Source organism: Lupinus angustifolius, chromosome LG16, assembly GCF_001865875.1.
Source record: "Lupinus angustifolius cultivar Tanjil chromosome LG16, LupAngTanjil_v1.0, whole genome shotgun sequence".
Lineage (NCBI taxonomy): Eukaryota > Viridiplantae > Streptophyta > Magnoliopsida > Fabales > Fabaceae > Lupinus > Lupinus angustifolius.
Genome location: NC_032024.1, coordinates 1,600,976 through 1,627,108, shown reverse-complemented (window position 1 = coordinate 1,627,108; position 26,133 = coordinate 1,600,976). Strand labels below are relative to the sequence as shown.

Genomic DNA, 26,133 nt, shown 5'->3' with positions numbered 1-26,133 from the left:
TAATTTCTCATGGTTTCGGATAAATTTCTACTATGTTGTTTGTATTGCTATTTGCATTGTTAATACCTGAACATATTTTTACTTTTATGATATTGCATATATGATATATATATATATATATATATATATATATATATATATGATAAACAATATATATACATATATCATTTCATATATCAAATTACATATTTATAATAATACATAATATTGAGAATACTTTATCTAAAATGATATTCATTATAATTAATCAGGTTTAGGGTCGGGTTCGAGTTCAAAGACTGATCAAGTCAACACTTAGAGTTGGGTCTAAAAAATGGCTTAATCAACATCTAGGATCAACTAAGGGACAAACCTTACCTGACTTAACCCGACACCAATGCTCACCCCTAACCGTCATCATTGAAAAATTGAGGAGAAATTATCCACGAAAAACCTAGAACCTCTGTTGGAGATGAGAATCACTTTCATGAAATGTTATCAAATCAGAATTTCTTTCAGTGAATTTAATTGTTGGAAGAGAAAGATTGAGTTATGCCAAAATCTTTTGAAGTAGTGTAGCATTCAGAAACAACATTGATGAAAATGCATGAGAAGAAGTTACAATAGTATTAGTGTTGGCATTGGCCATGACTATGTGATATCAAGTTGTGAGAAGAAGAATAAAAAAAGAGAGAATAAGAATTGTGTAAAAAGAATTTGTCTTATTTTACTCTCTTAACTTTGTTTTAGTTATCACATTGGTCTTCTAGTTAAGTTTATTATCACTTCTCTCTTTCAATTAGCGTCACATTATTATATATCTTATATCATATATTTAATTATAGTCATGTTATGTTAATATATTAAACCAAATTGTAACACAAATAAAGTTAGGCGGCCATAATGAGAAAAAAGATAAAGGAACAAAAATGATAAAATGTATTAAATTAAGAGAATGAAATGATAACTTTTTTATTTATTAAATTAAGAGACAAAAAATATATCTATATTTGGCTTATTTATTTATTAATTTAAAAAAAATGATAAAAAATATATTAAATTAATAGACCAAAATGATAATTTTTATTTATTAAATTAAAAGACAAAAATATCTATATTTGTCTGATTTATTTATTAATTTTCTTAAGCTTATTATTTGTTGTACGAAAAACAAAACCTCATTATTTGTTAAGAATAGGGTGATGAGGTTAGAAGAGTGAGGTCGCTGCGGCAAAAGGTTCAAAACGCATCGTTTTATTGAATCCAATTTCTCTTCCTCACTTCGTTTTCTTCTTCTCTTTTCTTTCCATCGTACCCTCCGAGAATCTATATTCAATTCGCATTGCGGCGCGTGATTCTCACTCGACTCCAACCACCCCCTCAATTCCTACTTCAACATAGCACCATTGCTCTCTCAAATTTTTATATGCACAAAATTTAAGGTATTTAAGCAACTATAACCTTCTTTTATATTCAATTCCATTATTAGGTTTTGGTTTTTAGATTTTGAAAATTTTGTAGTTATTTTTTAGGTATTGGTGTTTGTTTTTGTGCATGTATTGCCGTTTTATAAACGTGTTTTGTTTGGTTTATTTGGTTGTGAAGCTTTGGAATATTGAATTTAGGGTTTGTTTTTTTATTGGTGCAGAGGAATGTGTTTTGGAGTGCTGGAGAGCGGAGACTGCTTCTATGCTTGAATCTGTCACTCGTTCATAAAGGTTTTAATCTGACATTCTTTTGTTGATGTTATATGGAATGTGAGTGTATTGATTGTTGGATTGTTAGTGTGTCGATCATGAGCGAGAAATTTGAATATGGATTGACAGTTTATTTTGATTTGCACGTGACGCAGCTAGTATTCTTTTGTTTTGTTTGAGTGATTTTGGAATGTGAACATGGATAATATTGTTGTTGCTTCAGTTTGCTGATCCTTTCTTTTATATATCTTTTCATGTTCCATGCTTAGATTATGTTGTTAAAAGAGCGTGAATATGTTTTATTATAGGAGTGCTGTCGATTAGACGTAATACTGCATACTTGGTGATGTTAATGCTGTTTTCAATTGTAGGATTAGGTTATATGTTAGTTGAAGTATTGAGGCGACCTGTTATACAGCTGAAGTGTTGCCACTTGTTAGACATATAGTATAGGGAAGATAGAATAAGATGAGGAGTGGACAATGTTAGGATACTAGATTGGAAGTCTAATTCGAAAGTTATAGCTGGTTCTTCTCCCTGAAACCAAATAGTGAATTTGGATCTCTACTTCATATTGTCATCGACTTACTTACAGCTTGAAGAGATGCCATAGAATTACCTTCCCATTATTTTGTGGACCCATTGAGCCTTATACTAGTAGGCCAAAATAAAAATGAGGAAAAACAAAGAGAAAAAATGACCTGCTATTTTGTTGAAAGTGCCGACTTTCTTACTCATTTTTGTAATAGCTGAGTTAGATAACATATTCTGAAGGACATTTGTTGCTTTCAGGTGACAGATTATAAACTATAACCAGTTGTAGCTGAGAAATAAAAGTAATAGAAAAGAGGGGACAAAATTACCATCTTGTACTTTTTGATATGTGCTTGTTTCTTTAACACGTCAATGCCATCACCAAAAGTCTAAATTCAATGTTGAGATGTTTCTTTAAGCTAGAACTTTGCTTTCTATTTTCAAAAATATCATCGTCATTTCGCTGGGTGGATACTGTAACCTTTTTTTTTGGGTGGGGGGTGGGGGTGGGGTATGTTATTTCTATGCCATTTAAGATGTTATTAATCTCTAAGACAAACAGCTGGTGATTTTAAATCGTCATTAGTGATACCTTGTCTTCAATTGCTTAACTCTGAGGTAAATTTGAAAAGAGTGTAATAGTATTTTTTTGGGGTGAGGGTAAAATGCTGGAGATGAGATGAAAGGGTTGTAATTAATAAATATCATTTGTTTTTTGGGTGTAGGATGGAGTCAAGGGAAATAGGAAGGTCTAAGATGGTGCTAGTTTTGTTTTGTCATTATCCTTTCTTGATGAATGGATTCAAAATCAGAATCTTGGCCATCGGCCATTTGTTGTTCTTTATGATTTCCTCAATAGTTGTGTGGAAACTTTTATTATCGCTATCGTTTCAAAGTAGAGGGTGACTTTGTAAGAGTAGTGCTTTATTTGTTCCTTTGGCACTTCACAGGAATATGGCTTTGCAGAAATATGTTCCTTCTGGTGATGCACCAAATGTGAAAATAAAGCGTCTGACTTTTTCCAGGAACGTGTCTGAGAAACCTCAGCTAGAGATGGCAATTCAGAATCATGACCCGGATATGGATGTTGACCTTAGGGAAGTTTATTTTCTCATTTTGCAGTTTCTTTCTGCTGGGCCTTGTCGAAAGACTCGTGTACAGTTATGGAATGAGCTTCTTGAACATCAACTTTTACCTAGAAGGTATCATGCTTGGTATTCAAGGAGTGGGGTACGTAGTGGAGATGAAGATGATGATGGTCTATCATTGCCTCTAAGTTACAATATGTTGGTGGAGAGGTATTTATAATATATATTTATATATATCTAGATATATATATTATTACTGGTCCATTTTCTCATTCATGTTTGAAATCTTGTTTTAGTTGTATTAACAGTTTATGGTAATCTGGTTGTGTCCTAAGTGCTGCTGTTTTATGCTGTAACTTGTGAACAAATGAGGATTCTACAATTTGTACGTAACTGTTGTCGTTTATGATATTTTCATTGATGTTGGAACTTGGAAATAATTCTTACGTAGGTACCCCCATGTTGAAAAGGATCACTTGGTAAAGCTTTTAAAGCAGTTGTTACTAAATACGGCCTCCCCATCACTGGGCACGAGTAGTGGAAATGCTCCAAATGCAGCTGATGTACCTACTCTTCTAGGGACGGGTTCATTTTCACTTGTATGTGGTATGTGTCATTTATTTGGTATTTGATTACTATCAACTTTGAACACTTTAGATTGCTTTGACAATTCTCATACTGAATTTTCAATGTACTGATTAGGGAATAACTAAAGTTTGCCTATATTAACAGTGCCCTTTTCTGTATTTAATTGATTCCCCCTGTTACAGATGACAAGGATAAAATGAACGGGGAGGTCAAACGACCATCTGCTCACATGCGCTGGCCTCATCTGAAAGCTAATCAGGTTCATGGGCTTAATTTGAGGGAAATTGGGGGTGGTTTCCCTAGACACCATCGTGCACCATCTATACGTGCTGCATGCTATGCCATTGCAAAACCTTCTACCATGGTACAGAAGATGCAAAATATGAAGCGATTAAGAGGACACCGCAATGCTGTCTATTGTGGTAGGTTATTCTGTATATACGAAATACTCTAGGCTATATTCATTATTCCGAGCTTTGTTTAACTTAGTATTACTATTTACTAGTACAATTGTGGAAATGAGATGACCCTGTTTCTGTTTTACTTCCTTCAATGGTTGTAGCTGACACATGTTTTTGTTTGGTGATGGTGGGGGAGGTATATTACCTTCTTTCTAATGGGTGAAAATTTATAGTCATTCTTAAGTTCAGATAAAAGGTGAAAACTTTGTTATGCAGTCAACAACCATCATAAAACTTTGTCGAATTTCTATGATATAGATCAATGATGTGATATTGTTAATGCTAGGTCGTTGCCTAGAAGCAATGCGATGTATTGTCCAGGCACAATGTCGAAAGGTCAAGAGCCGTTGCATCGCCGCCTGGATATAGTGAAATGTGGAGGGAACTTTAGAAACACATGACTTTCATACAAGTCAAAGTAAGACAGAGTATATGAAGTGTAAATTTAGCATTAGGCGGACTATCTTGTTGTAGAGGTAAAGAGTGGAGATCATACCATACCACAAATCACTAGATTTAAGTATCTTGAGTCAATCAAATAACACAATGTAGAAATTGATGAAGATGTAAAGCATAGAACTGAAGCTGGGTGGATGAAATGACGAAGTGCTTCAGGTGTCATATATTATAGAAATATGCCACTCAAGCTTAAGGAGAAGTTTTACTTCACAACTATGCGTACCACAATGTTATATGAGAATGAATATTGGATGAGTGGACACACTAGATAAGACATGATTATAAATGAATGCATTAGGGAGAAAGTTGAAACATTTCCTATTGAGATAAGATGGTAGAATCACAACTTAGGTGGTTTAAGCATGTGTGGAAGAGACTGTTAGAAGCTCTAATAAGGAGACTAGATCAAATGGAGGTTGATCCAATTTCTAGAGGAAGGGGAATGCCAAGAAAAACCATTGAAGAAGCGGTTAGGAAAGATTATATATCCATGCTTTGTGAGTGAACTTGATTTATGATAAGAGCATTATGGCGTTGTTCCATCCATATAGCGAACCACACCTAGTGAGATTAAGGCTTGATTGTTGTTGTATTTTATCCTTACTTCTAAGTATTTTATTTGAGAAAACCTTTGTAAGGGTTCTATGACCAGATGCTCAATCATGAGTTGTCAACTCCCTATCTGTATTTAGAAGCCAAGAATACCTTCTACCCCCTCTTCTTTTCCACTAAAGCTTTAGATTACTTTTATATTAATAGAATTTAATTTTATTAAAAAGGGAAAAGTACAATTGGGGGAGGATAAAACATTCTCGAAAGTAAAAGAGACAAGAAACCACAATGAACTTAGGCAATCTTAGTCTGAAGTAAAAGTGTCCAGTCTCTCTGGATATCAGAAATGGTAACTACAGCAAAGAGAAGCCATAAGCACAATTCTATCACATTGCAATTTAGGGGCAAAGAGACCTTCTCAATGGTGCAAGCCTAATGCTTCAACCAAATACAACAGAAAACTGAATAAAATGCTTAGTGCCACAAAACTCTGGGCCTCCTTATAAAGTGAACCACAAACTGCTTTGAGTTAGCAGAACACAAATATTTGTTTCTTCCAAATATGTTGGATATTGTCAGTGAACTCTTTTGCTGTACCTTCCCAAGATAAATTTAATTTTTTCTGCCTTAGGTCTTACTGTGGATATTGTTTCCTTTGCTGCTTTCTTGGATTCTTCTGTGCTTGTGGAGGCTGGCTACTTCTTGGTCATGCAACTGAGTTTAATTTTACATGTGTACTGCAGCTATATTTGATCGGTCAGGGAGATATGTGATTACTGGTTCAGATGATCGACTTGTAAAAATTTGGTCAATGGAAACTGCATATTGTTTGGCTAGTTGCCGCGGACATGATGTGAGTCTGTTTTGTACTGTAAATACGATTTCTTGGGTTTTCTGGATTTGCATTGCTTTAATATTTGTGGACAATTAGATTGAATATATGCTATATTTGATAGGGTGACATCACGGACTTGGCTGTCAGTTCAAACAATGCTTTAGTTGCATCTGCATCCAACGACTGTGTTATTCGAGTTGTAAGCTTTCATATGACTAAGTCAAGTTTCTTTATTTTTCTTTTGTTTTCCTCTCTCCTTTCTCCCTTGGTTTTTTCAGTGTGTACTTTATGTTTGACTACTTGACTTTTGTAGTGGCGCTTGCCAGATGGCTTACCAATATCAGTTTTGCGGGGACATACTGGAGCTGTTACAGCCATGGCATTTAGCCCCAGACCTAGTGCCGCATACCAGCTTTTATCGTAAGTCTTCTGTTCTATGATGAAAGAAAATGAGTTTATAATATAGTCGTATACATGGGCCTGGCAATGTGGGTGCATGTCATCAACTGCAATATTTTATTCTATGTTACAAATATGCTCAATAAATTTGAAGGTATCACTTTAATTGTGAGGTGTGTTTTAAGTTGACAGTTGGTATTCTGGACTATCATGTAAATGTACATAGTATATTGAATATGACATGGTAGTCTTCTTTGACTATGAGATTGACAGTTTTTTTAACTATGTTCGCCCACCTATAATTGCATGCATTTATATTTGTAACTCTGTAAAAAGTAATTTGATTAATCCATGTTATTTTTCCTTTTACTTTAATCCTGCAATATATTGTAATGAAAATATGAGGAGGGGGCTTATTATAGCAGAAGTTCACCTGTGCCTTCTTTTTGTTTATGAATGATCATCCGAGTGTAGGTTTGGTGCATTGACTGCATTTCAAGTGAGGCATATTTTATGTGATTATGCCCTTTAATTTCTTGTTGTTGACACTTTTAAGTGAGGCTGTGTTATGTGATTATGACACTAAGAAAATTCCTTTTCAGCTTCAAGGTACATGTTTTTGTATGCATTTAACCTTCTGGCATAATTTCCGTTGATGATCTATACCCTTAGACATTCCAGGTTTTCTGTTATAAATTAACTTTGATGTTTTTGTATACTTTTCAGTTCCTCTGATGATGGAACCTGTAGGATATGGGATGCAAGGTATACCCAGTCAACTCCAAGAATATTTGTTCCAAAGCCTTCAGATTCTGTAATTGGTTAGTTGATTCCTTATGAACTATGATTGAGTGACTCCTTGGTGAAAGGAACTAACTTGGAACATCATTTGGCTTTAGGGAAAAGCAGTGGCCCCTCTACAAGCACTTTGCCACAGAGCCATCAGATCTTTTGCTGTGCATTTAATGCTAATGGAACTGTCTTTGTCACGGGTAGCTCTGACAATCTTGCCAGGGTATTAGTGCTTACTTATACTTAGCAGACATGCAATAATATATTTTGTATTCTTTAATATTGAAGGTAAATGCAGGTTTTATATGCTTTTTAGAGAATAATAATCTCTTTAACATTTTAGTTCTTCCCCTTCTGATATTCTAGTATGTGTGTTGTGACAGTCTGAGAATATAACCTCTATAGGCAGAAGATAGACCCCTTTTTAAGTAAAAATCTCAAGTCACAACCACTTTGTGTTGATTAGTGCTACTGCTAGTTGATCCTGGTCACATTATTATTGTATCAATTAATTGTCACCTCCTGTCAGTTGATGAATTTCTTCACTATTATCTATTACTGGTTTGGCATTTTCTGATCACCTTGACATGATCACTAGCAATTTTAGCATTGCTTCCAATGCTAAGAATGTATCCAATTGGCTATCTAACACTTCAGGGCCCCTATACTTACCCTGAAAATAGTTTGAGGGTTTTCTCCTTTTTAGTTATTAAGATTATCCCAAGCTTAAAATCAAATACTTGAGAGAGATTTTGGTTGAAAAGCTCTTTTGAGTGTAAAATTTGAGGGTTTCTTTTTGTGATTTGAAAAGAGATTGGCATGTTTTATTGCATGTTTTTGCTTCTAAGTTTTTCCTGGTATCTCTTTGTATTCTGGGCTTAGTTTTTTTCTCATCTTCTCGAAGATTTCTTATCCTCCTTCTACTGTACTATTCTTTCTATCACTCTCTCTCTCTATATGTGTGTGTCTGTTCTTTTATCCAAAAAAAAGAAAATTAAAACCAAACATCCACTAAATTTGTTCAAATGGATTTTCTGCTGCACAAAATTTTTAGCTAACCTAAAGGTTTTGCAGGTCTGGATTGCTTGTAAACTAAGTGTGAATGATACTGACCAACCAAATCATGAGATTGATGTGCTATCTGGGCATGAAAATGATGTTAATTATGTGCAATTTAGGTTAGTATGTTCTGTATGCTGTAATTTCTATACATGTAATTTTTGCATGCTGATGGTGGTCGGTTCATATTTTGCAGTGGATGTGGTGTACCACCAAGATTTTCCACGGCAGAAACTTGGAAGGAGGAAAATATTCCCAAATTTAAGAATTCCTGGTATGTGTGTTTCTTCGAGAATTAGAAGTAGTGTCTTGATTGATCTTACCCCTCACTTCCTCCTCTTCCCCTTCTCTTCTACAACAAAAATGTTCTATGCCCAGTTCTCAGTGCTTCTGCTAATATTTCTCAGCTGGTATATTTACTTCCAGGTTGAATCATGACAATATTGTTACCTGCTCTCGTGATGGGAGTGCTATTATATGGATTCCTAAATCTCGCAGGTCACATGTAAGTCTTCAACGAATATACTTTCTTGCTACAAATGCTTTTTTACTGGAAGATAGTGAGAAATCTTTGCCTACTTTACTATTCAAGCTGTATAATATTACTTCTGTTATTGGACAACAAATGCTGATTTATATTTTAATTTTTTAAATTTATTTCATTTAGGGAAAAGGTGGACGCTGGACACGGGCCTATCATCTGAGAGTTCCACCTCCACCTATGCCTCCTCAACCTCAGAGAGGTGGTCCCCGTCAGAGAATTTTACCAACCCCACGTGGTGTAAATATGATTGTTTGGAGCCTAGACAACCGGTTTGTCCTTGCAGCTATTATGGGTATGTTGGTTTTGTTTCTCCTATCTTGCTCCTCTCTTTACGTTTTTTCTTGCTTTATCTATTGTTTCTGCTTTCCTTCTGATGGGTCCTCTTATCTTCTTGTGGCCATTTTTTTTATCTTCATGTATAAGTTACTATTTGATATGATTTTTATTATTAGCAAGTATTTGACTGTAACAGACTACAAAATGTCACATATATGGGCACTTTTACTCCTGAAATTACAGAGGTGGAAGGCCATTATAAGATAATAGTGTAATTGCCACAGATTGTTTCTGTCTTACCCCAGAAACCCTCTTGACTGTTCTGGTTGATTTAGGAGTAGTGATGTGTCTTGGAATCCACAATCTGGTTTTGAGTTTTAGGAGGTCTGATGAGAATAAGATATAAAAGCTTTATGGCACATGATTCAGAAGATTCTCTCTCTCTCTCTCTCTCCCCCTCTATCTTCTACTTAAAGAATTTGATGACTGTGTCTTCTGCTTGCTCTGAATGTAATCCTCAAGTAAAAGAAATCTTTAGTTTTATTATTCTATTTTATAAAAATGTCTTTAGACCTTTCACTCTGGAAATAGTTGGGTTGGATGGCATTGGCTAACAATAGGTGTTCCTGAATCTTGTGGTATATTTGAGGAGAAATTCTTTTATAGAATTAGTCTACACAAACTTGTGTATACTGAAACGAATTAAGACTGTCATAATTATTTGTAAATGTAAAACAACTATTTCTTGCAGAAATTTATGTGGTTTTTTATTTTATAATGAGAAATACTGATATATGTGTCTGTTTCTAATTGGCTTTGTGTACAATGTTTGTGTAGCATAACCGTATAGAATAATATTTGAGGGCTTCTGTAATCCTGAACAATGAATGTAGTGTCTTAGTATCTATAGAATGATTCTCATATTTACTTGTCAAATATTCTGTCATGGGGATCAGAACTTTTGACAGGTTAAACTGTCAATTTAAGAATGCTTTTGCCATGCCTCTATTTATCCATTATGATGAAAATGCCTAAGCAATGAAAACTGCTTATGATTACTCATATAGTTTCATACAATGTATTTGTTATCATGCCGATCTTGTGCATGTGCGATGATCATGGAGCAGCAATTTTATAAGTATTTCCACTTTGGAGGTAATAGACTTTTATTTATCTGACAGAAGGATATTCTTGCAGATTGCAGAATCTGTGTTTGGAATGCGTCTGATGGCAGCTTAGTACACTCATTAACTGGACATACTGAGTCTGTAAGTGTTTACTTTTTCATTTTTAATTTACCTCCCTTCTTTGATCCCATTTTTACTGTTTTTAAAAAAACAATGCGAGGTAATGATTCTATCACTTTTTATGACGATGCTTAATTCATTTGGTTAGAAGGTCGTGGGTTCGAGCCCCACCAGGACCAATATAATATTATATTCATTTGCCGACCTCGCCTAGTGAGATAAAGGCTTGGTTGTTGTTGTTGCAACGTTTTAAGGGATTGATCTTTTTGTTTCATGATTCACAATGACACAGTGTGATCCAGTGGATCAACTTAGGTGGGATCATGGATTGTGATCCATTTCATCACTTATCCCTGCATACTTTTCAGTTGTTTTCTTGACTGCTTTTCTATCTGATGATATGCTAAGTTTGTTCTCTTGGTTTTAAGTCGATTGTTGAAGAAAGAAAGACTTCATAATTCTGATATGCTAAATTTGTTCTTTTGATTTTAGGTCAAGGGTTTAGTTTAACATGCTTTATTTCTTTGCTGCTTTTAGACTTATGTTCTGGATGTTCATCCTTTTAATCCCCGGATAGCTATGAGTGCTGGGTATGATGGAAGAACTATTGTGTGGGATGTGAGTCACCAATTACTTTTACTTCGCAGTTTAGATTGCTTTCCTATTCTTTAGAACCAGTTAGTAATATTTTCTGATTTCAGATATGGGAAGGCATTCCTGTCCGTATATATGAGACATCTCGTTTCAAGTTGGTTGATGGGAAGTTTTCTGCGTAAGTATAAAATTAGTTTGCTTGCTTAGAAATTATTGTGCACCAAAATTTGTAGACATATTTGGTTTCCCCCCCAAACGGCTCATTTTGATTTTTGTAGTATAATAGAATTCCGAGCCTCATTGTATTACTACAATTCACTGTAGAAACTTAAAATTGAATTCTTTATTTAGATGTGAAGTTACATTTAAAACTGCAAGAAGCCCATGTTCTGAATTGCATGATGTCAAGTGCCTTTGCCTCTTAAATCAATGGCATGTAGAAGTTATTGCTTTATCCAATATAGATTGCAAGATGATGCTGGAGTCATTCTATGTCGTGGTCTTGATTCCTGACTGTTGTTTTATAGTAAAGTTAAATAACCTTGACTGTGAAGACATCATTATTTGTCGGAAACAGAGACATTTTAAGTTCTTGCGGTTCTTACTATCTAATATTTAAAAACACATGGGGCATTAATATGGGGATACTTTTTGTCCACTGTTTCATAGATTCATTTGTATAATACCTAATTAAATTTTTTATTTTGTTGAAATGTTATTTTGTGGCATAGGGATGGGACATCAATTATACTTTCAGATGATGTTGGCCAGCTATATACATTAAGCACGGGTCAAGGTGAGTCCCAGAAAGATGCCAAATATGATCAGGTACATATATTGCTACCCTGTTATTATTTTCTCCTTTGCTTAACTTTGGCGCTAATGTTGTCTGCAAATATTTTACAGTTCTTTCTAGGTGATTATCGACCTCTCATTCAAGATACCCATGGTAATGTACTTGACCAGGTTAGTCGTTCTCTTGTTTTGCTTTCTTTTCAATTATGAACTATGAAGTCCTTTGGACATCTTTTTATTTTTGGGCGAATCTACTATATTTGTCTTCTAGTTATTTTCTGTTTCAAGTTAGTCCTATAAGCTTTATTTGTTGTTTCTAATAGGTTCCGTAAGTTATTTAATGTTTTCATATTAGTCCTATAAGTTTTTTCCATTAGTTTTGTAGCTACCCATTTTTTTCATGGTAAATGGTTCATGTCATTCTGAACCCAATGATACCAAATTGTGAGTTTTGGTTGAGAATTGAGACTTGTAAGGAGAAATCTGGTAGGTAGGACCAAAATGTAACAAAAAATGTTACAGGACCAAACTGAAAACACAATAACCAGCAGGATCAGGCTAATAGTTTTGCCAATACTTTGCTGCCAACTAACTGGTTATCTATTTTTAGAAAAAAAATTGGATTGGGGGGAATGACATATTTGTCATTGTTGTTTATGGTCGTAGTCTATAGACCATCAATGTATTGGATAATTAATAAGTTAATAAAAAGCAAAGGAGCATAAGGAAAACAATGCATACAGCAATGGCTCCCAAATTAAGAATTCTCTAAGAACTCAGAACAAAACATATGGCAACATAAAGTAGGGGATTGGTTCGAAGTCACACTAAGAATATGACAATCAAATAATCTAGAGTGGGCAAAGATTTGAGCAGAGAAGCACCATTGACATGTGAAGGAGTTAATCACCCACAAAGAGGGCACCATATCCTAGGCAAGGTTGTGTGATTGCCTGAGTGTCACTAGGTTGCCGGAAAACAATCATGTTTGGCTGGGAAAATGGTTGGCTGTTACAAGGTGAAGCTTCAGGTTTGAATGAGGATGGGATTTAACCCTAAATCAGATCTGATACAAGAATCTCTAAAATCTCCGCAAAGGAGTAGGAAGTTGCTGAAAAATGAGGGAGGGTGAGTAAACCGGTTTTTTAACCCTGAATGGGATAGCGGCTTTGCCACTCCACAAAAATGCAACGTGACAGTGCAATCGCAGCACAATTAGTTCTATTGACTCCCCTAGTAATTTTGAGGCTTTTTTATATTCATATTCCTATTCTCTTTGCTATAATATATGAATTATCTCACAATATCTTATATAATCTCTCGGAGAATATCTACAAGATATTTGAACATTGAGAGGATATCTCGTACTATCATGATTATATTTTAGATTAGTTTACGATATATTAGAAGATCTATTAGGACCAAAAGTACTTTATCTTATCTTTTATGATTTGTTTCCTTAAGCAGTTAGGAGTCTAATGTTAATATAAATGTAAGTTAGTGTTATGTCTTTTGTATCACATCATCATTCATAATAGTACAAATCAACTTAATATTTTGAGCATTTCTTTCCCCTTTTATTCCTAAGCCCTATTTTCCAAATTTTCTTTTTACCTCAACTGAAAGATGATGTACAACAATACTCCTTTTCTTGTTTGTCTTAAAAAACTTCTCAACCATGTTATCTATTTTAAATAGAAAATGTGGTGACAAGTCAGTTTGGTCAGATTTTCGATGATTTTGAAATAAAACAACAATAACAATCAAGCCTTAGTCCCACTAGGTATGATGATGCATTTGAAGAAATGTTTACTATGGTACATAATCTTTCCTTGGCATATGATCAATTGTAAGATAAAGGAATATAAGTATCACAACGCCTAATGTTGAAAATTTCAGACAATGAATTTTGTGACAAGACCATCCACTGCCTCTGATGTCTTAAAATTTGTAAATGTAGACATTCATAGGTATAATGGTTTGTGAACCTTGTTTAAAGTGGCTTTCTTTGTGTTGGGTTTATTTTGAATGCATATTTTGTCTACAGTGACATGACATTTTAAATTTTGATTCAGGAAACTCAGATTATTCCGTATCGACGGAATCTGCAGGATTTGCTTTGTGATTCAGGTTAATTGTTTTCTTGGATCTATCCTTTATATGTATTAGTTTCCTTACTGTATTTCTTATGTGTTTCTTACTCCTCTCATATATACTTACAAATTGTTCATTAATGTGATAAAACTTCCAGCAATGATTCCTTACCCAGAACCATATCAGAGTGAATTTCAGCGAAGACGATTAGGAGCTTTAGGCCTTGAGTGGCGCCCATCATCACTTAGACTTGCTATTGGTCCTGACTTCAGCTTGGACCCTGATTATCATATGCTTCCTCTGGAAGACTTGGATGTGCTTATAGAACCCCTTCCAGAGTTTATAAATGCCATGGATTGGGAGCCAGAAATCGAAGTGTTTAGTGATGATGCAGATTCAGAATATAATGTTACTGAAGACAGCTCTTCTAGGGGTGAGCAAGAATGTTCAAGTTCCGATGCCTCTGATGATCCAGGGTGCAGCACAGATAATAGTGACGGGGAGGATACTTATATGGATAGTGCTCGTAGGTCAAAGAGGAAAAAGCAGAAGAGTGAAGTAAGTATACATAAAAAAAATATGGTTTGAATACTTCTTATTGTCTCTAGTTAGTTTAAATTAGTCCTGTTTTCTTTTCTGCAGAATGAGATTATGACTTCTTCTGGGAGACGTGTGAAAAGGAGGAATTTGGATGAGTGTGATGGCAACAATTTCAGCAGTGGTCGAAGTAGGAAGGGAAAAGTTGGCCAAAAAACCTCAAGGAGGAGATCTAAATCAAAATCCTCCAGACCTCAAAGAGCTGCTGCACGCAATGCTCTAGATTTATTTTCAAAAATTACTGGTACGCCAACAGATGGAGAGGAAGATAGTTTGGTTGGTGATTTTTCAGATAGTGAATCAACATTGCCAGAGTCTAATATTGACAGTGATGAATCTGATAGAGCTTTACATGTTGACCAACTGAATAATTCAAAGGGAAAAGAAGTTTTATATGAATCGGAGGACATGAACTCTCATGAGTTAACCGAGACTCCTATGAATGCAATGAACAGGAAGAAGTTGGTTTTCAAGTTGCCAATTCGTGATTCATCTAAACCTAGACATCTGTTTTGTGACCAGGCTGAGTTTGTTAGCTCATCATCGAAAACTGCTGAGGAAGTTAGTGATTTTAGTAAGAACAGATCAAGTTTTAAGGATCCAGGGTATTGTTCTGGCAGTGGAAGTTACCAAACAACTGAAAGATTTCATCAAGTAGAACTAGACCACACAGAAAAGTATGTTAACGTACTAGGGAAGATTAAATGGGGAGGGGTCAGGGCTCGTTCATCTAAACCTCCCAGAATGGGAGAAGCTATGCCATCTGATGCAGCAGATCCCAACTCTGTAAAATATCCTAACCATCTCGATGAAAAAGAAAATGTTAGTACTGGGCATGAAAAAGATGACAGAAACTTCTGTACATCAACCCCTCCATCAGAAATCCAAAAGGTTGACGATAAGGTAGATATTTTGACAGAAATCAATGACAATTGTGCTGGCACTACCATAGAGTCTTCTAATCCTTCTGAGAATGGAAAAGAGCTCACAGCTTCAAGCAATTGCAAGGATAAAGATGAATCATTAGTTTTTGCTTGCATGACTTATCAGGATACAGTTACTGCTTCCGTCAGCCATAGTGAGGCTGAGCCACTTACCGAACCAAATATTTGTTTTCCTTCTGTTTCAACAAAGCTAAGGTCTAAAAGGGGTTCAAGGGATCCTGAAAGTCCAGCCAAGCATGAAACAAAGTTTCCCATGCTTAAGAATAGTGCATTTATCAGTAATGCTAATAATAATTTGAACAAACAGTGTACGGATGTGGTTGAGGATGGCAGCAATACTAAAGTAATATCTAGTCCAGGAAAAAATGGATCTGAAGAAATAGATACTCAGTTTAGACAAAATAGTACCTCACATGATTCACTTGAGCCACCTCCACGTAGTGATAGACTGTTTAAAACTGTATATAAAAGAACAAGATCACATAGGACTGTGGCTAATTTAGGTGATGGTAGTAGTGGCCTGGGAGAATCCACTTCTAATGGGAGCAACAGTAATTGCAACACTGCAGTGGACTTCATTAATGGCACAAATGAGGCTGTTCATACTAATGGATCCTTGGAGGTTGAACCAACCACTTGTGACCCAAATGATGAGCAAAATAATCTCCAAGTGCAGCAAGGCCATGAATATTGTAAGGATAAAAGTCTGCGGAGTGTTTCTAAAAATCGAGGGCATCTCACAGAAGAGGGAAGGGGCTCTAGTTCAAAATTAAATGTCGGTTTGAGGTCCACTAGGAGCCGGAAGTCTAGTTATAATATTTGTGAAACTAGTCCTGTAAATAAAAGGAAATCTCTACAGTCAGCTAATAAAGGATCATGGTTGCTGTTATCAACACAAGAAGAAGGATGCAGATATATTCCACAACTGGGTGATGAAGTTGTATATTTAAGACAGGTTAGTCATAAGAGAATAAAGAGATACACTTATTGCTTCCATAGTATTCTTTTTTATGGAACCTTTGAGTATACTTTTAACTTTTGCATCTGCAGGTGTTTTATTTTATTTTATTTGTGTTGATCTTAAGGATTGGATAAGACGTGGTCTTTTTAAAGGAGTATCCCTTGCAGATATGATGAGAGTTTAGACAGCATTGCTAAATGGTTTTTTGTTCCGTGTTCTTTTCCTTATCTTTTCTTCTATTTTAAGGAGGGCCTCTTATCCTTCTTTCCCTTTGTGTTCTTTTTAAAAAAAAAGTGTTATCTTTCATTGTCTAAATAAGTTTCTTTAATTATTATTTCTAATAGTTGAGGCCACGAGAGTAAGCCTCGACGCAACAGTAAGGTTGTTTGCCCTGTGATCTGAAGCTCATGAGTTTAAATCCTATAAACAACCTCTTCAGTTTTGAGGGTAATGCTGCATACATTTACCCTCCCCATATTCCATCAGGTGGGAGTCTCGTGTATTGGACCTCCTTTTTTTATTTTTCATAACTATTATTTGCTTGTATAGAAATCTATAGATGAAGGAGTTGGTTTTTGATTGAACACAGTGATGCTATTGATCCATGTAGCCAACCCCTTGGTATGAAAAGGATTTGATTGTTGTTATTATAGAAGTTGTTTACCTATGAAAATGTCTATGTTTCAGGGGCATCAGGAGTATTTAGATTATAGCCGTAAAAGAGAATCAGGGCCTTGGATATCACTTAAGGGGCATGTAAGAGCTGTAGAATACTGTATAGTCGAAAGCATCGAGTACTCTCATGTTCCAGGGTCTGGTGATAGCTGCTGCAAAATGACCCTTCAGTTTGTAGACCCTGATTCAACTGTTGCAGGCAAATGTTTTAAATTGACTCTACCAGATTTGACTAGCTTCCCAGATTTTCTTGTTGAAAGAACTAGATTTGATGCTGCTATGCAAAGAAATTGGACACGCCGAGATAAATGCAAGGTTTGGTGGAAAAATGAGGATGATTCCTCTGGTAGTTGGTGGGATGGTCGAATTCTGAATGAAAAAGCCAAGTCTTCAGAATTTCCAGAGAGTCCATGGGAAAGGTACACTATTCAGTACAAGAGTGACCTTGCTGAAACGCAGTTACATAGTCCTTGGGAGCTTTTTGATGCTGATACTCAGTGGGAACAGCCTCACATCGATGATAATAGAAGACATAAACTGCTGTCTGCTCTCACCAAATTACAGGAGTCTGGCAACACAGTTCAGGTATCGGTTTAAAAATTTTATTGTGTAGAGTTTTGATTTTTTGTAATCGGGTGAACCTTGGCACAATGTTGAGGTTACTGCTCGCCCAGTGATTGAAGGTCAGGGGGTCGAATCCTGGAAATCCATTCTCCATTTGTGGGGTAATGTTGCACAAACTATCTACCCTCCCCGTATCCCACTAGATTTTTTGACTTTTGTGAATGTTATTGATCTTCAGGATCGTTACGGGGTTCATGAATTGAAGAAAATTTCAAGTAAATCAACATTTACAAACAGGTATATAGCCCATTTTAAAGTGGAACCATGTAGTAGTATATGAGCATTTACTTAAGAAGATTTCTGGTAAATTTGCAGGTTTCCTGTTCCTGTATCTATTGATCTGATAGAGTCAAGGTTGGAGAACAATTACTACCGTAGTTTTGAGGCACTGAAGCTTGATGTGAAAGTTCTACTGTCTAATGCCACCTCTTTTCTTGAAAAAGATGCAAAGCTGATAGCAAAAATCAAACACCTATCAGAATGGTTCACACGGACATTATCATCTTCATAGCTCTCATCAGCTTTCTTGGGACATGGGCTAGTATTGAGGCCAAACCAACCCATCTGGTTATTTTTCCCTCATAATTTTTGTGGATAGATTTTTTTTAATTGTACTATTGGATGTGCTTTTTCATGTTTAATGAAATTTGAATTATGATATGGAAGTAGAAATAGGAATATCAGGATATAGTAGCAATTTGCTGTGGGAAATTTCCTCAGCTACATTCATTGCTGTACAGAGACACCGTATTGATAGCAAATGCAAATTTTTCATTCAGAAATTCTGGTCCTTGATGGGGTATAGTAATGCATAAATAGTTTAGTTCTGATTAATTATCCTGAACTAAACTCTTGATCAGAAATTCAGAATAGTGCATGAAAGAAATGAAATATAAAGTTTAGAATGCACCATTTAATATTTATTGCCATTAATCAACAAAAGCATCTTTAAATGCTCAGCTGGTAAAGTTTTTTATGAGATCAAATTCAATTGATTTCTCCCCATTTTGTGAATCTTTAATAAAAAATCTATTTTTTTCATATACAATTTAATTATCCATATAGAGAAACTGTTATGGAAACAAACGCAAATAGTAACATTGGATTTTTAAAAAAATATGAAATACGTTTCACATTACATTTTCATATCTTTTTTCCTCCCAGCCATATTATAGTGTTAAATTAAATATTCTTCTGTGATATCATAGAGAGGCCCACATGAAATGGAAACAAAAACTTTAATCTGCTAGAATACTTCACTCCATTATTGCAATTTGAACATTTTTTGTAAGCATTTGATCAAGATTATTACTACAAATTATTTTAAATTTAGTTCAACATGCACAACTACACTGTCAATATTATAGTTTCAATGAACTTGGCTTCATACAAAGCTTTTTTTTTTGTCGAAGTTGAGAACTTGGGATTCAGGCACATCCATACAATTTATCAGCACTGACATCCAAGGATTGTTCATCAAGTACTTAATCATTTGATCAGAAACTGCAGTTAAACTAAACAGCCAGCAAAACTATTTCAGTATGATTGCCCTCATGTCAACCAAGTTTTATATAACTACAGAATCCTCTCTCTTTCTAACCAATTAATCCTCTCTCTTTCTAACCAATAGTGGATGACAAAATATGTCGGATCTCCCGAATATTGCACCCGGATTATAGCCGAGGCACGAATCTCAGTCTCTCCATCGGTGTCCACAGTTTGGGTTGCAGCAAACAAAGAAAAGTGTCATTCCTTCTTCCCCTCTGGCTGTTGCCTGCATACATTAAACAATTCAGAGTATCAATAAGTATACAGTTTCTGAATATGCTGTTTGAAGTTTTGCCAAAATGTACAATCAAAAGGGAAATGAAGAACTGGGCATAAGTTCTTCAATGCTATTCCAAATAGAAGAATATTTCATACTCAAAAAGTTATGTTGAAACTTCTTAGCTGCATTACTTTTTGTACACAGAGAAATGTTTTATAGTTTAATGGTTTAAGTGTTACATGTAGGTAACCCCTTTTTTGGTGCTTGTATGGGATTAGTTAAGGAAGGAATTTAGCATTTGAAGAAGAAAGAAAATAAGTAATTTATTCAAATCAATAAAACTTTTGAACCAAAAGAAAAACCTCCTCTATTTCCTATCGTGAGAAGAAGATATCTTTGGGGTCACAGAAAATGATAACAGTACTGCATTTTCTGGTCACAGCAACATTTTTCCAACAAAAAAAATTGACTACGACAAGCCAAGCTGAATAAATTAAACTTATTCAAGCTTAATTTTCATTTTAAAATTGAGTTGCCTACACTCCAATTTATGAATGCTATTGAACCAAAACAAGATGATATAAAAAACTATGAATGATCTAGACAACAACACATGTCATCACTGTATAACAGTTCATGTTGGGATTTGATATACTTAAGTAGCACAAAGCATAATACTTATACACTTCAACAAATCAAATTGTGAAGGCTTTAACATATTTATAATCTATATCATTCAGGCTAAGATTTGAGTTGCAGAGGGCAATGGGCATTATTCCCTTAAAAGCGAAAAAAACATTCTTTGTTGTTTGCCTTCTGCAATTCACTTATTCACAATTAAGAGGGGCAAAGTTGAAAAATTGGTACTAATGCTACTAAGTCAATATTTGTACTTATATGACTATATCCTCAAAATAAGTTTATGATCCTTATGATTTTACCATCCCATCTTTCCATAGTCCATAACACACAAAAGATGAATATCCATTAAATGTGGAACTAAACTTTCTACATATGAGCATGAAAATCATGAGGGCCATGACATGCCCCAACCTTCACACAAGATGACCTCTATTCCCATTAACTTGACGATTCAAAAAATTAAAATAAAAGCGGTTGTACTTGTAGATGGAGATGAAATAAGGAATTCATTTATACCTGGAAGAAGACAGCCTCTCCATGATTACATTGAGTGCAGCGAACAGCCTTGGTACGAGGAAGTGTTGGATCGGCAGCTACATCCTGCAACACCTGAGTTCGCTCTCCAACAGAGTGATGTATCTCGTTTCTATAGACACAGTTATTATCAGCAACCTCCTGTAGGACACAACAACAGTAATTATGTAATCAAACCGCCATATCCCTCATTTCCAACCTAAGAAGCACTGATATGATACAAATACATATATACCGACACGAAAAAAAAACATAAAATAATTGGAAGATATATAGACAAAAAACATATTAGAAAAAGTATCAAAGTATCCAATACAATAATAAGTATCATCATATCAATATCGGCACGACAACCATTTTGAAGTATCGATGATAAATGATCCAACTACGCTCATGGCATTAAAACTCAAGTGGTTACAGTCACATTCAAAGTCATACTAAAAAAATTATACATAACAAAAACCAAAGGCAACAACTTGCTATAGCAAAAGCATAAACCAGACATACCATCCTTAATAATTCTATACCCAAAAACAAAAAAAGTTCCTTTCTATGATTCAATCAACACAATTTCATTTGGGGTGTGAAAAAATAGTTGCTTTGTATCAGATCGATAATAATTTATTGTGCTTAAGGAAGTAATAAAAGGGAAAAAACAAAACCTGGTGATCACAGTTGCGGCAAGCGAAAAGAAGAACCTTTTGGTCTCTGTCTTCTTTAGGGTATAGAATGTTGTTACTGAAAACCAGAAATCAATTAACAAAAGCCATAACAATTATTATAAAAAAAACGAAAATCAAATAAAATTAATGAGAAAAAAGAACCATTCGCGGCAAAATTTCATGGCACTCATTGTTGCTTCTTCAAGTTTGGATGCTGCCTCTTTCTCTCTTTACTCCTTTCGCGGTTTCTTCACTCTTCACTTCTTCAAAAATGTGTTTTTTCAATATAAATGTTTCCTAATTTTATTCTAATCGATAATTACTAAAATACCATTTTGCTTTCATTCTAGTCCACAATTTTAAATATTTGAATTGTAACTCTTAAGAATGAACTAGAGTAATTACTCTTTCAAATATTGAATTATATATCAATTTCAAAACTTAATCAAATTTTATTTTGGTATACATATGTATTTCAATTAGCAAAACTAAATTGATTTCATGTAATGTATGATTGTTTGCACAATACAAACAACTAAGTTCCAAAATGTGAGGTTGAAATGAAATATGCGATAATGTTTTATCATAAATCATATTCAATAACGAAATATATTTGTATAAGTCTTATCATTTTTTATATAGTTTTTTTTCTTGATCTCATTCTTCCTTTAGGAATTGGACTAACCTTAATTTGATCTATTATCTTTAGAGAACTTCTACCAATTTACTCCACTATGTCCAAAGCACATAATGTGCATGATTCTATTAACTATTCTATAACATGAGTTACTCTAATTTCTCCCTAATGTATTTATTTTTGGGTATATCTTGTCTAGTATATCTATCATCTAACGTAACATTTTCATACGTATATAGGAAGTCTATTATCTTATAGACTCATGGTAATTCTCTCAAACTTAGTAATTAGTTTTTATCACAGAGACACCTGTAACACTTTTTCATTTTACTTAGTTCATCTAATCCTATGGTTCACATCTTTATCGATTATCGATTAGTATAATGTACATATTGTATAAAATTTTAAAAGTATAATACTATAATGTATAAAACACATTAGTACTAGTTTGAATCTTTAACGAATAACATGCTCTAGTTTTTTAAGCTATTACTTACCTACACAGTAACTCTTATTTATGTTTGCAATTGTCTGCTACAGCAATGAAGGTGTTAATGCACTTGAGAAGTACGATTTGGATGGCAAGATAAACTATAATCTAGTTTGCATGGACTTGGATCTTCAATTGGAAAGATTATAAATGGCCAATTTGTTGTCATATGTCTTGAATATTTAAGGCAAGTTTGATATATTTATATGTGAATTTGGCATAGTTTTTTTATAGGATCATGTAAATATAGCTAGACACAGCATGGTATTTGTGTCTGTGTATCTTAAACTCATCATAAGGTACAACTCTACACAAAAAACATGTAGGGTAGAAGGAATTCTATGCCCTTTTGCTTGTAATTTAAAGCATTGATATACTTGTTTTGGTTTCAGACCATTTGTTGGAGGTACTAGAGACAATGATCCACAAAATAAGCTGGTTATTCCCAAGCCAGGATTACCCAGATGGGTTTCTGGATTATGATGTGAACATGCTCCATCTGGTTTTTTTCTCTCCAAACCTTGTAGTTTGAACATTATGTAAATTTTATTTACCATATGATTTAACTGCTTTATGGTTTATGACTCTATATTTCTATATTATTATAGATCTTGCTATATCCATATCCTAGTTTTTAGAATATTTTTGCACCTTGTACCATTACCCATACAGGTATTATAGTACTTGTAGTTTTATCTATATCCATGCAATTCATCACACTCTTTGGCTGTAGAATTGAGCTATGATTTTCATGACCTTGAGCAACTGTATTGAGAATGATTTCTTGAACAGCCAAAGAATTTATGCTCCAAAGAAATCAGCTTCAAAGAACACAATGTATGCTAAAAAATTTCCTAAAAGCTTTCATATTATTGAGATTATTTTCTAGCAAGTCAAGAGTTATTATTGAGAAAATAGGCTTACTTTGGCCAAGCTACAATAATTTAAAACCCTTTGATAAGGACGTCACCAATGACAAGTTAAAATTTAAGAAGCAAATTCATCTTAAATATGTACCCATAAGTGACATAATTCAGAACCCAAAAAAAAGGTTATTGATCTAAAAAGAACAAGGCACCCATTTAGAAAATTCCAGTGAGAAGATTTGCAGCAGTGGAGATAGCAGCCCCAGTGATAGCACACTGCATAATATGTTCATGAGTGGAGTCTTCCAATGTAAGTGCAAGGGTTGCCCCAGTTATTGCTCCAGCAACTGCACTGTTTTTCTGCATTCAAAATAATAAATTGTGATGTAAACATTGTTCTCAATAAATGAAAACAATAGAGCATATATCACTATAGTTAGCACAATAAAAATCGAAGTAAATATCTATGCACCAATAATGTAAGAGACACTATCATCTACCATTCAAGTGATTCAAGTGTTAGTCATTTCCGACTCGTATTATACTCAGAAGTTCTAGAGAATGAAAAATGTATTGAAATTTATAGAGGAAAAATAGTCTTCAAGAAGAGACTGAGAGTAATTGAAGAGATCAAAGTATAACAAAATTTCTTAATCATTAAACCACTAAGCAGGTTCATGATTCAAATGATATAGTAAACTTAGAAAAGTGCACTACCCAGTCATGTGCTCCACGAGCTTCTTTCAGCCCATATGTAAGACCTGAATACATTCCTGCAGCCAATCCTGCAAAATCATGCCCATATAAGAAGATTTTACCTTCAAAATTTTGTGATAATTGAAATTTATATATATATATATATATATATATATATATAAATTTCAATTATCACAAAATTTTGAAGGTAAAATCTTCTTATATGGGCATGATTTTGCAGGATTGGCTGCAGGAATGTATTCAGGTCTTACATATGGGCTGAAAGAAGCTCGTGGAGCACATGACTGGGTAGTGCACTTTTCTAAGTTTACTATATCATTTGAATCATGAACCTGCTTAGTGGTTTAATGATTAAGAAATTTTGTTATACTTTGATCTCTTCAATTACTCTCAGTCTCTTCTTGAAGACTATTTTTCCTCTATAAATTTCAATACATTTTTCATTCTCTAGAACTTCTGAGTATAATACGAGTCGGAAATGACTAACACTTGAATCACTTGAATGGTAGATGATAGTGTCTCTTACATTATTGGTGCATAGATATTTACTTCGATTTTTATTGTGCTAACTATAGTGATATATGCTCTATTGTTTTCATTATATATATATTATAAATAATTGTGGATGAAATTAAAAAACACACAGCAAAGGACAGAACATGATCATGAGGGAAATAGATAATGTAGTTAGGCTCAAATTGGCCTTACAAATTTGGCAAATGCAAGTTACTACACACCTAAAAACAATCATTGATACTAGAAAATTCAAAATTCACTACTGATATGAGTTATGACAAAACCAAATGGTCTCTTAATAAAGTATATAACTAATATATCATTTACCCCATTGTAAGGACTCTTTTCCTGCGCTCTTCACCTGAGGAAGAAAGAAAGGCAACATAGCTGAGGAATTTTGTTTTGATAAAATATAACAACATGGTAAAGTTCCATAACAAGTAAACCAAGATTTGAAGGGTTGTTGTAGGAAAAGTACATATATGAATGTTCCAAGGTTAAAAACTCACCATGGCCTCAAGAGATTTGTTGCTTGTCTCTCCTGAATGCACAAACACAAAATAAAAAGGATATAAATATTTTCACAACTTTTAGCTTCTTCTCCTTCTAGAAACTAGGTCAGTTCAGTATAACAATGAAGAGACATAAAAAATAGTGGACACTTTTTTTCTCCCTCTTTGGTGTGATTATACCAAAACTAGTGTTTGAAGTTACATGTCTGTATATTTGCAATTTTATTCCATTAACACTAATGTTATATGTAGATATAACTCTACACACAACATGATTTATGTGTAGATCACTGACTACACCCAATGAGATAAAAGCTTTGTTGTTGTTGTGGATATAACTTTACAAATAAATGGGGCTAGGGTTCATATATATATATATACCTCTTAGACCTGGGAAACCATTTTTCTTGACAGATGAAATTTCTGGTGGTATACCGCCACTACCATCAACCCCTGTACCTATATATCATTCCATATTAGGAATCACCATGTTAACAAATTAATATTTAATTAATTTTGTGTTAAACATAGCATAAAAAACAAACTTTATGTGCATGCATGCATGTATGATGTAGGTTATAAACAAAAATAGGAAGAAAAAGAAAAGACCTTGGATAGCAGTGAAATAAGCATCACGGGCCACAGCTTGAACCGCTCCAATCTGGAATATAAAGAAAATAATTAGAGACAAAAATAGAAAATGAAAGTGAAAGTGAAAGTGAAAATGAAAATGAATGGAAAAGAAGATAGAAATGAAAGAGTGATGACCCCAGCAGCATTGAGGAAACAATGAGTGATACGGTTAAGAAGAGGGTGACCAAGATCGAAGACTGTTCCTTTTTCAAAGTTGCAAAGTTCATCAAGCAAAGATCTTGTTTCTAAGTTACTGCTTGTCTTAAGATTCATCTTCAAACAATAACAATAAAGAAAGAATGAGAGATGAATGAATCAATGTACATGTATTATTATGGTGAAATTGATGATGGGTTCAACAA

The 26,133-nt window shown here is 34.3% G+C and overlaps 3 protein-coding genes across 6 annotated transcripts; 1 reads left to right on the top strand and 2 right to left on the bottom strand.

The window, feature by feature from the left end:
- On the top strand, nt 1,157-18,576 carry LOC109329568 (PH-interacting protein). 2 transcript variants are annotated; one of them, XM_019563256.1, is made up of 25 exons: nt 1,157-1,421; nt 1,628-1,697; nt 3,161-3,508; nt 3,750-3,904; nt 4,069-4,308; nt 6,102-6,211; nt 6,315-6,392; nt 6,507-6,613; nt 7,319-7,413; nt 7,492-7,607; nt 8,459-8,562; nt 8,640-8,717; nt 8,870-8,948; nt 9,111-9,279; nt 10,461-10,531; nt 11,048-11,128; nt 11,212-11,282; nt 11,836-11,932; nt 12,011-12,070; nt 13,975-14,029; nt 14,151-14,551; nt 14,636-16,489; nt 17,183-17,755; nt 17,973-18,031; nt 18,110-18,576. In XM_019563256.1, exons 3-25 carry the CDS (start codon nt 3,165-3,167, stop codon nt 18,303-18,305), a joined length of 5,193 nt encoding a protein of 1,730 aa, XP_019418801.1. In that variant the 5' UTR covers nt 1,157-1,421; nt 1,628-1,697; nt 3,161-3,164; the 3' UTR covers nt 18,306-18,576. The 2 variants fall into 2 exon arrangements, with proteins under 2 accessions (XP_019418801.1, XP_019418802.1); XM_019563257.1 differs by lacking the exon at nt 1,628-1,697.
- Nucleotides 19,406-21,678, bottom strand: LOC109329573 (DNA-directed RNA polymerases II, IV and V subunit 9A). Its single transcript, XM_019563264.1, has 4 exons — nt 21,563-21,678; nt 21,401-21,476; nt 20,721-20,879; nt 19,406-19,568 (listed from the first exon to the last, which is right to left on the bottom strand). The coding sequence occupies exons 1-4, from the start codon at nt 21,589-21,591 to the stop codon at nt 19,488-19,490; spliced, it is 345 nt and encodes a 114-aa protein (XP_019418809.1). The 5' UTR covers nt 21,592-21,678; the 3' UTR covers nt 19,406-19,487.
- LOC109329572 (outer envelope pore protein 16-2, chloroplastic-like) lies at nt 23,378-26,075 on the bottom strand. 3 transcript variants are annotated; one of them, XM_019563262.1, is made up of 8 exons: nt 25,907-26,075; nt 25,748-25,799; nt 25,520-25,597; nt 25,136-25,167; nt 24,954-24,987; nt 24,111-24,178; nt 23,592-23,753; nt 23,378-23,550 (listed from the first exon to the last, which is right to left on the bottom strand). In XM_019563262.1, exons 1-7 carry the CDS (start codon nt 26,042-26,044, stop codon nt 23,610-23,612), a joined length of 546 nt encoding a protein of 181 aa, XP_019418807.1. In that variant the 5' UTR covers nt 26,045-26,075; the 3' UTR covers nt 23,378-23,550; nt 23,592-23,609. The 3 variants fall into 3 exon arrangements, with proteins under 3 accessions (XP_019418807.1, XP_019418806.1, XP_019418808.1); XM_019563261.1 differs by having other exon boundaries at nt 23,378-23,753; XM_019563263.1 differs by having other exon boundaries at nt 23,378-23,753; nt 25,520-25,591.

Coding starts and splice junctions, on each gene's coding strand:
- LOC109329568 (XM_019563257.1), top strand. CDS start 3,165: ATGGCTTTGCAGAAATATGTTCCTTCTGGTGATGCACCAAATGTGAAA. Junction 6,614..7,318: donor GCCGCATACCAGCTTTTATC/GTAAGTCTTCTG, acceptor TATACTTTTCAG/TTCCTCTGATGATGGAACCT. Junction 10,532..11,047: donor TAACTGGACATACTGAGTCT/GTAAGTGTTTAC, acceptor TGCTGCTTTTAG/ACTTATGTTCTGGATGTTCA.
- LOC109329573 (XM_019563264.1), bottom strand. CDS start 21,591: ATGAGTGCCATGAAATTTTGCCGCGAATG. Junction 20,880..21,400: donor GCCGCAACTGTGATCACCAG/GTTTTGTTTTTT, acceptor TGTGTCCTACAG/GAGGTTGCTGATAATAACTG. Junction 19,569..20,720: donor GAGAGGCTGTCTTCTTCCAG/GTATAAATGAAT, acceptor TAATGTATGCAG/GCAACAGCCAGAGGGGAAGA.
- LOC109329572 (XM_019563261.1), bottom strand. CDS start 26,044: ATGAATCTTAAGACAAGCAGTAACTTAGAAACAAGATCTTTGCTTGAT. Junction 25,800..25,906: donor GTTTCCTCAATGCTGCTGGG/GTCATCACTCTT, acceptor TTTATATTCCAG/ATTGGAGCGGTTCAAGCTGT. Junction 23,754..24,110: donor CTCGTGGAGCACATGACTGG/GTAGTGCACTTT, acceptor TTTTGAATGCAG/AAAAACAGTGCAGTTGCTGG.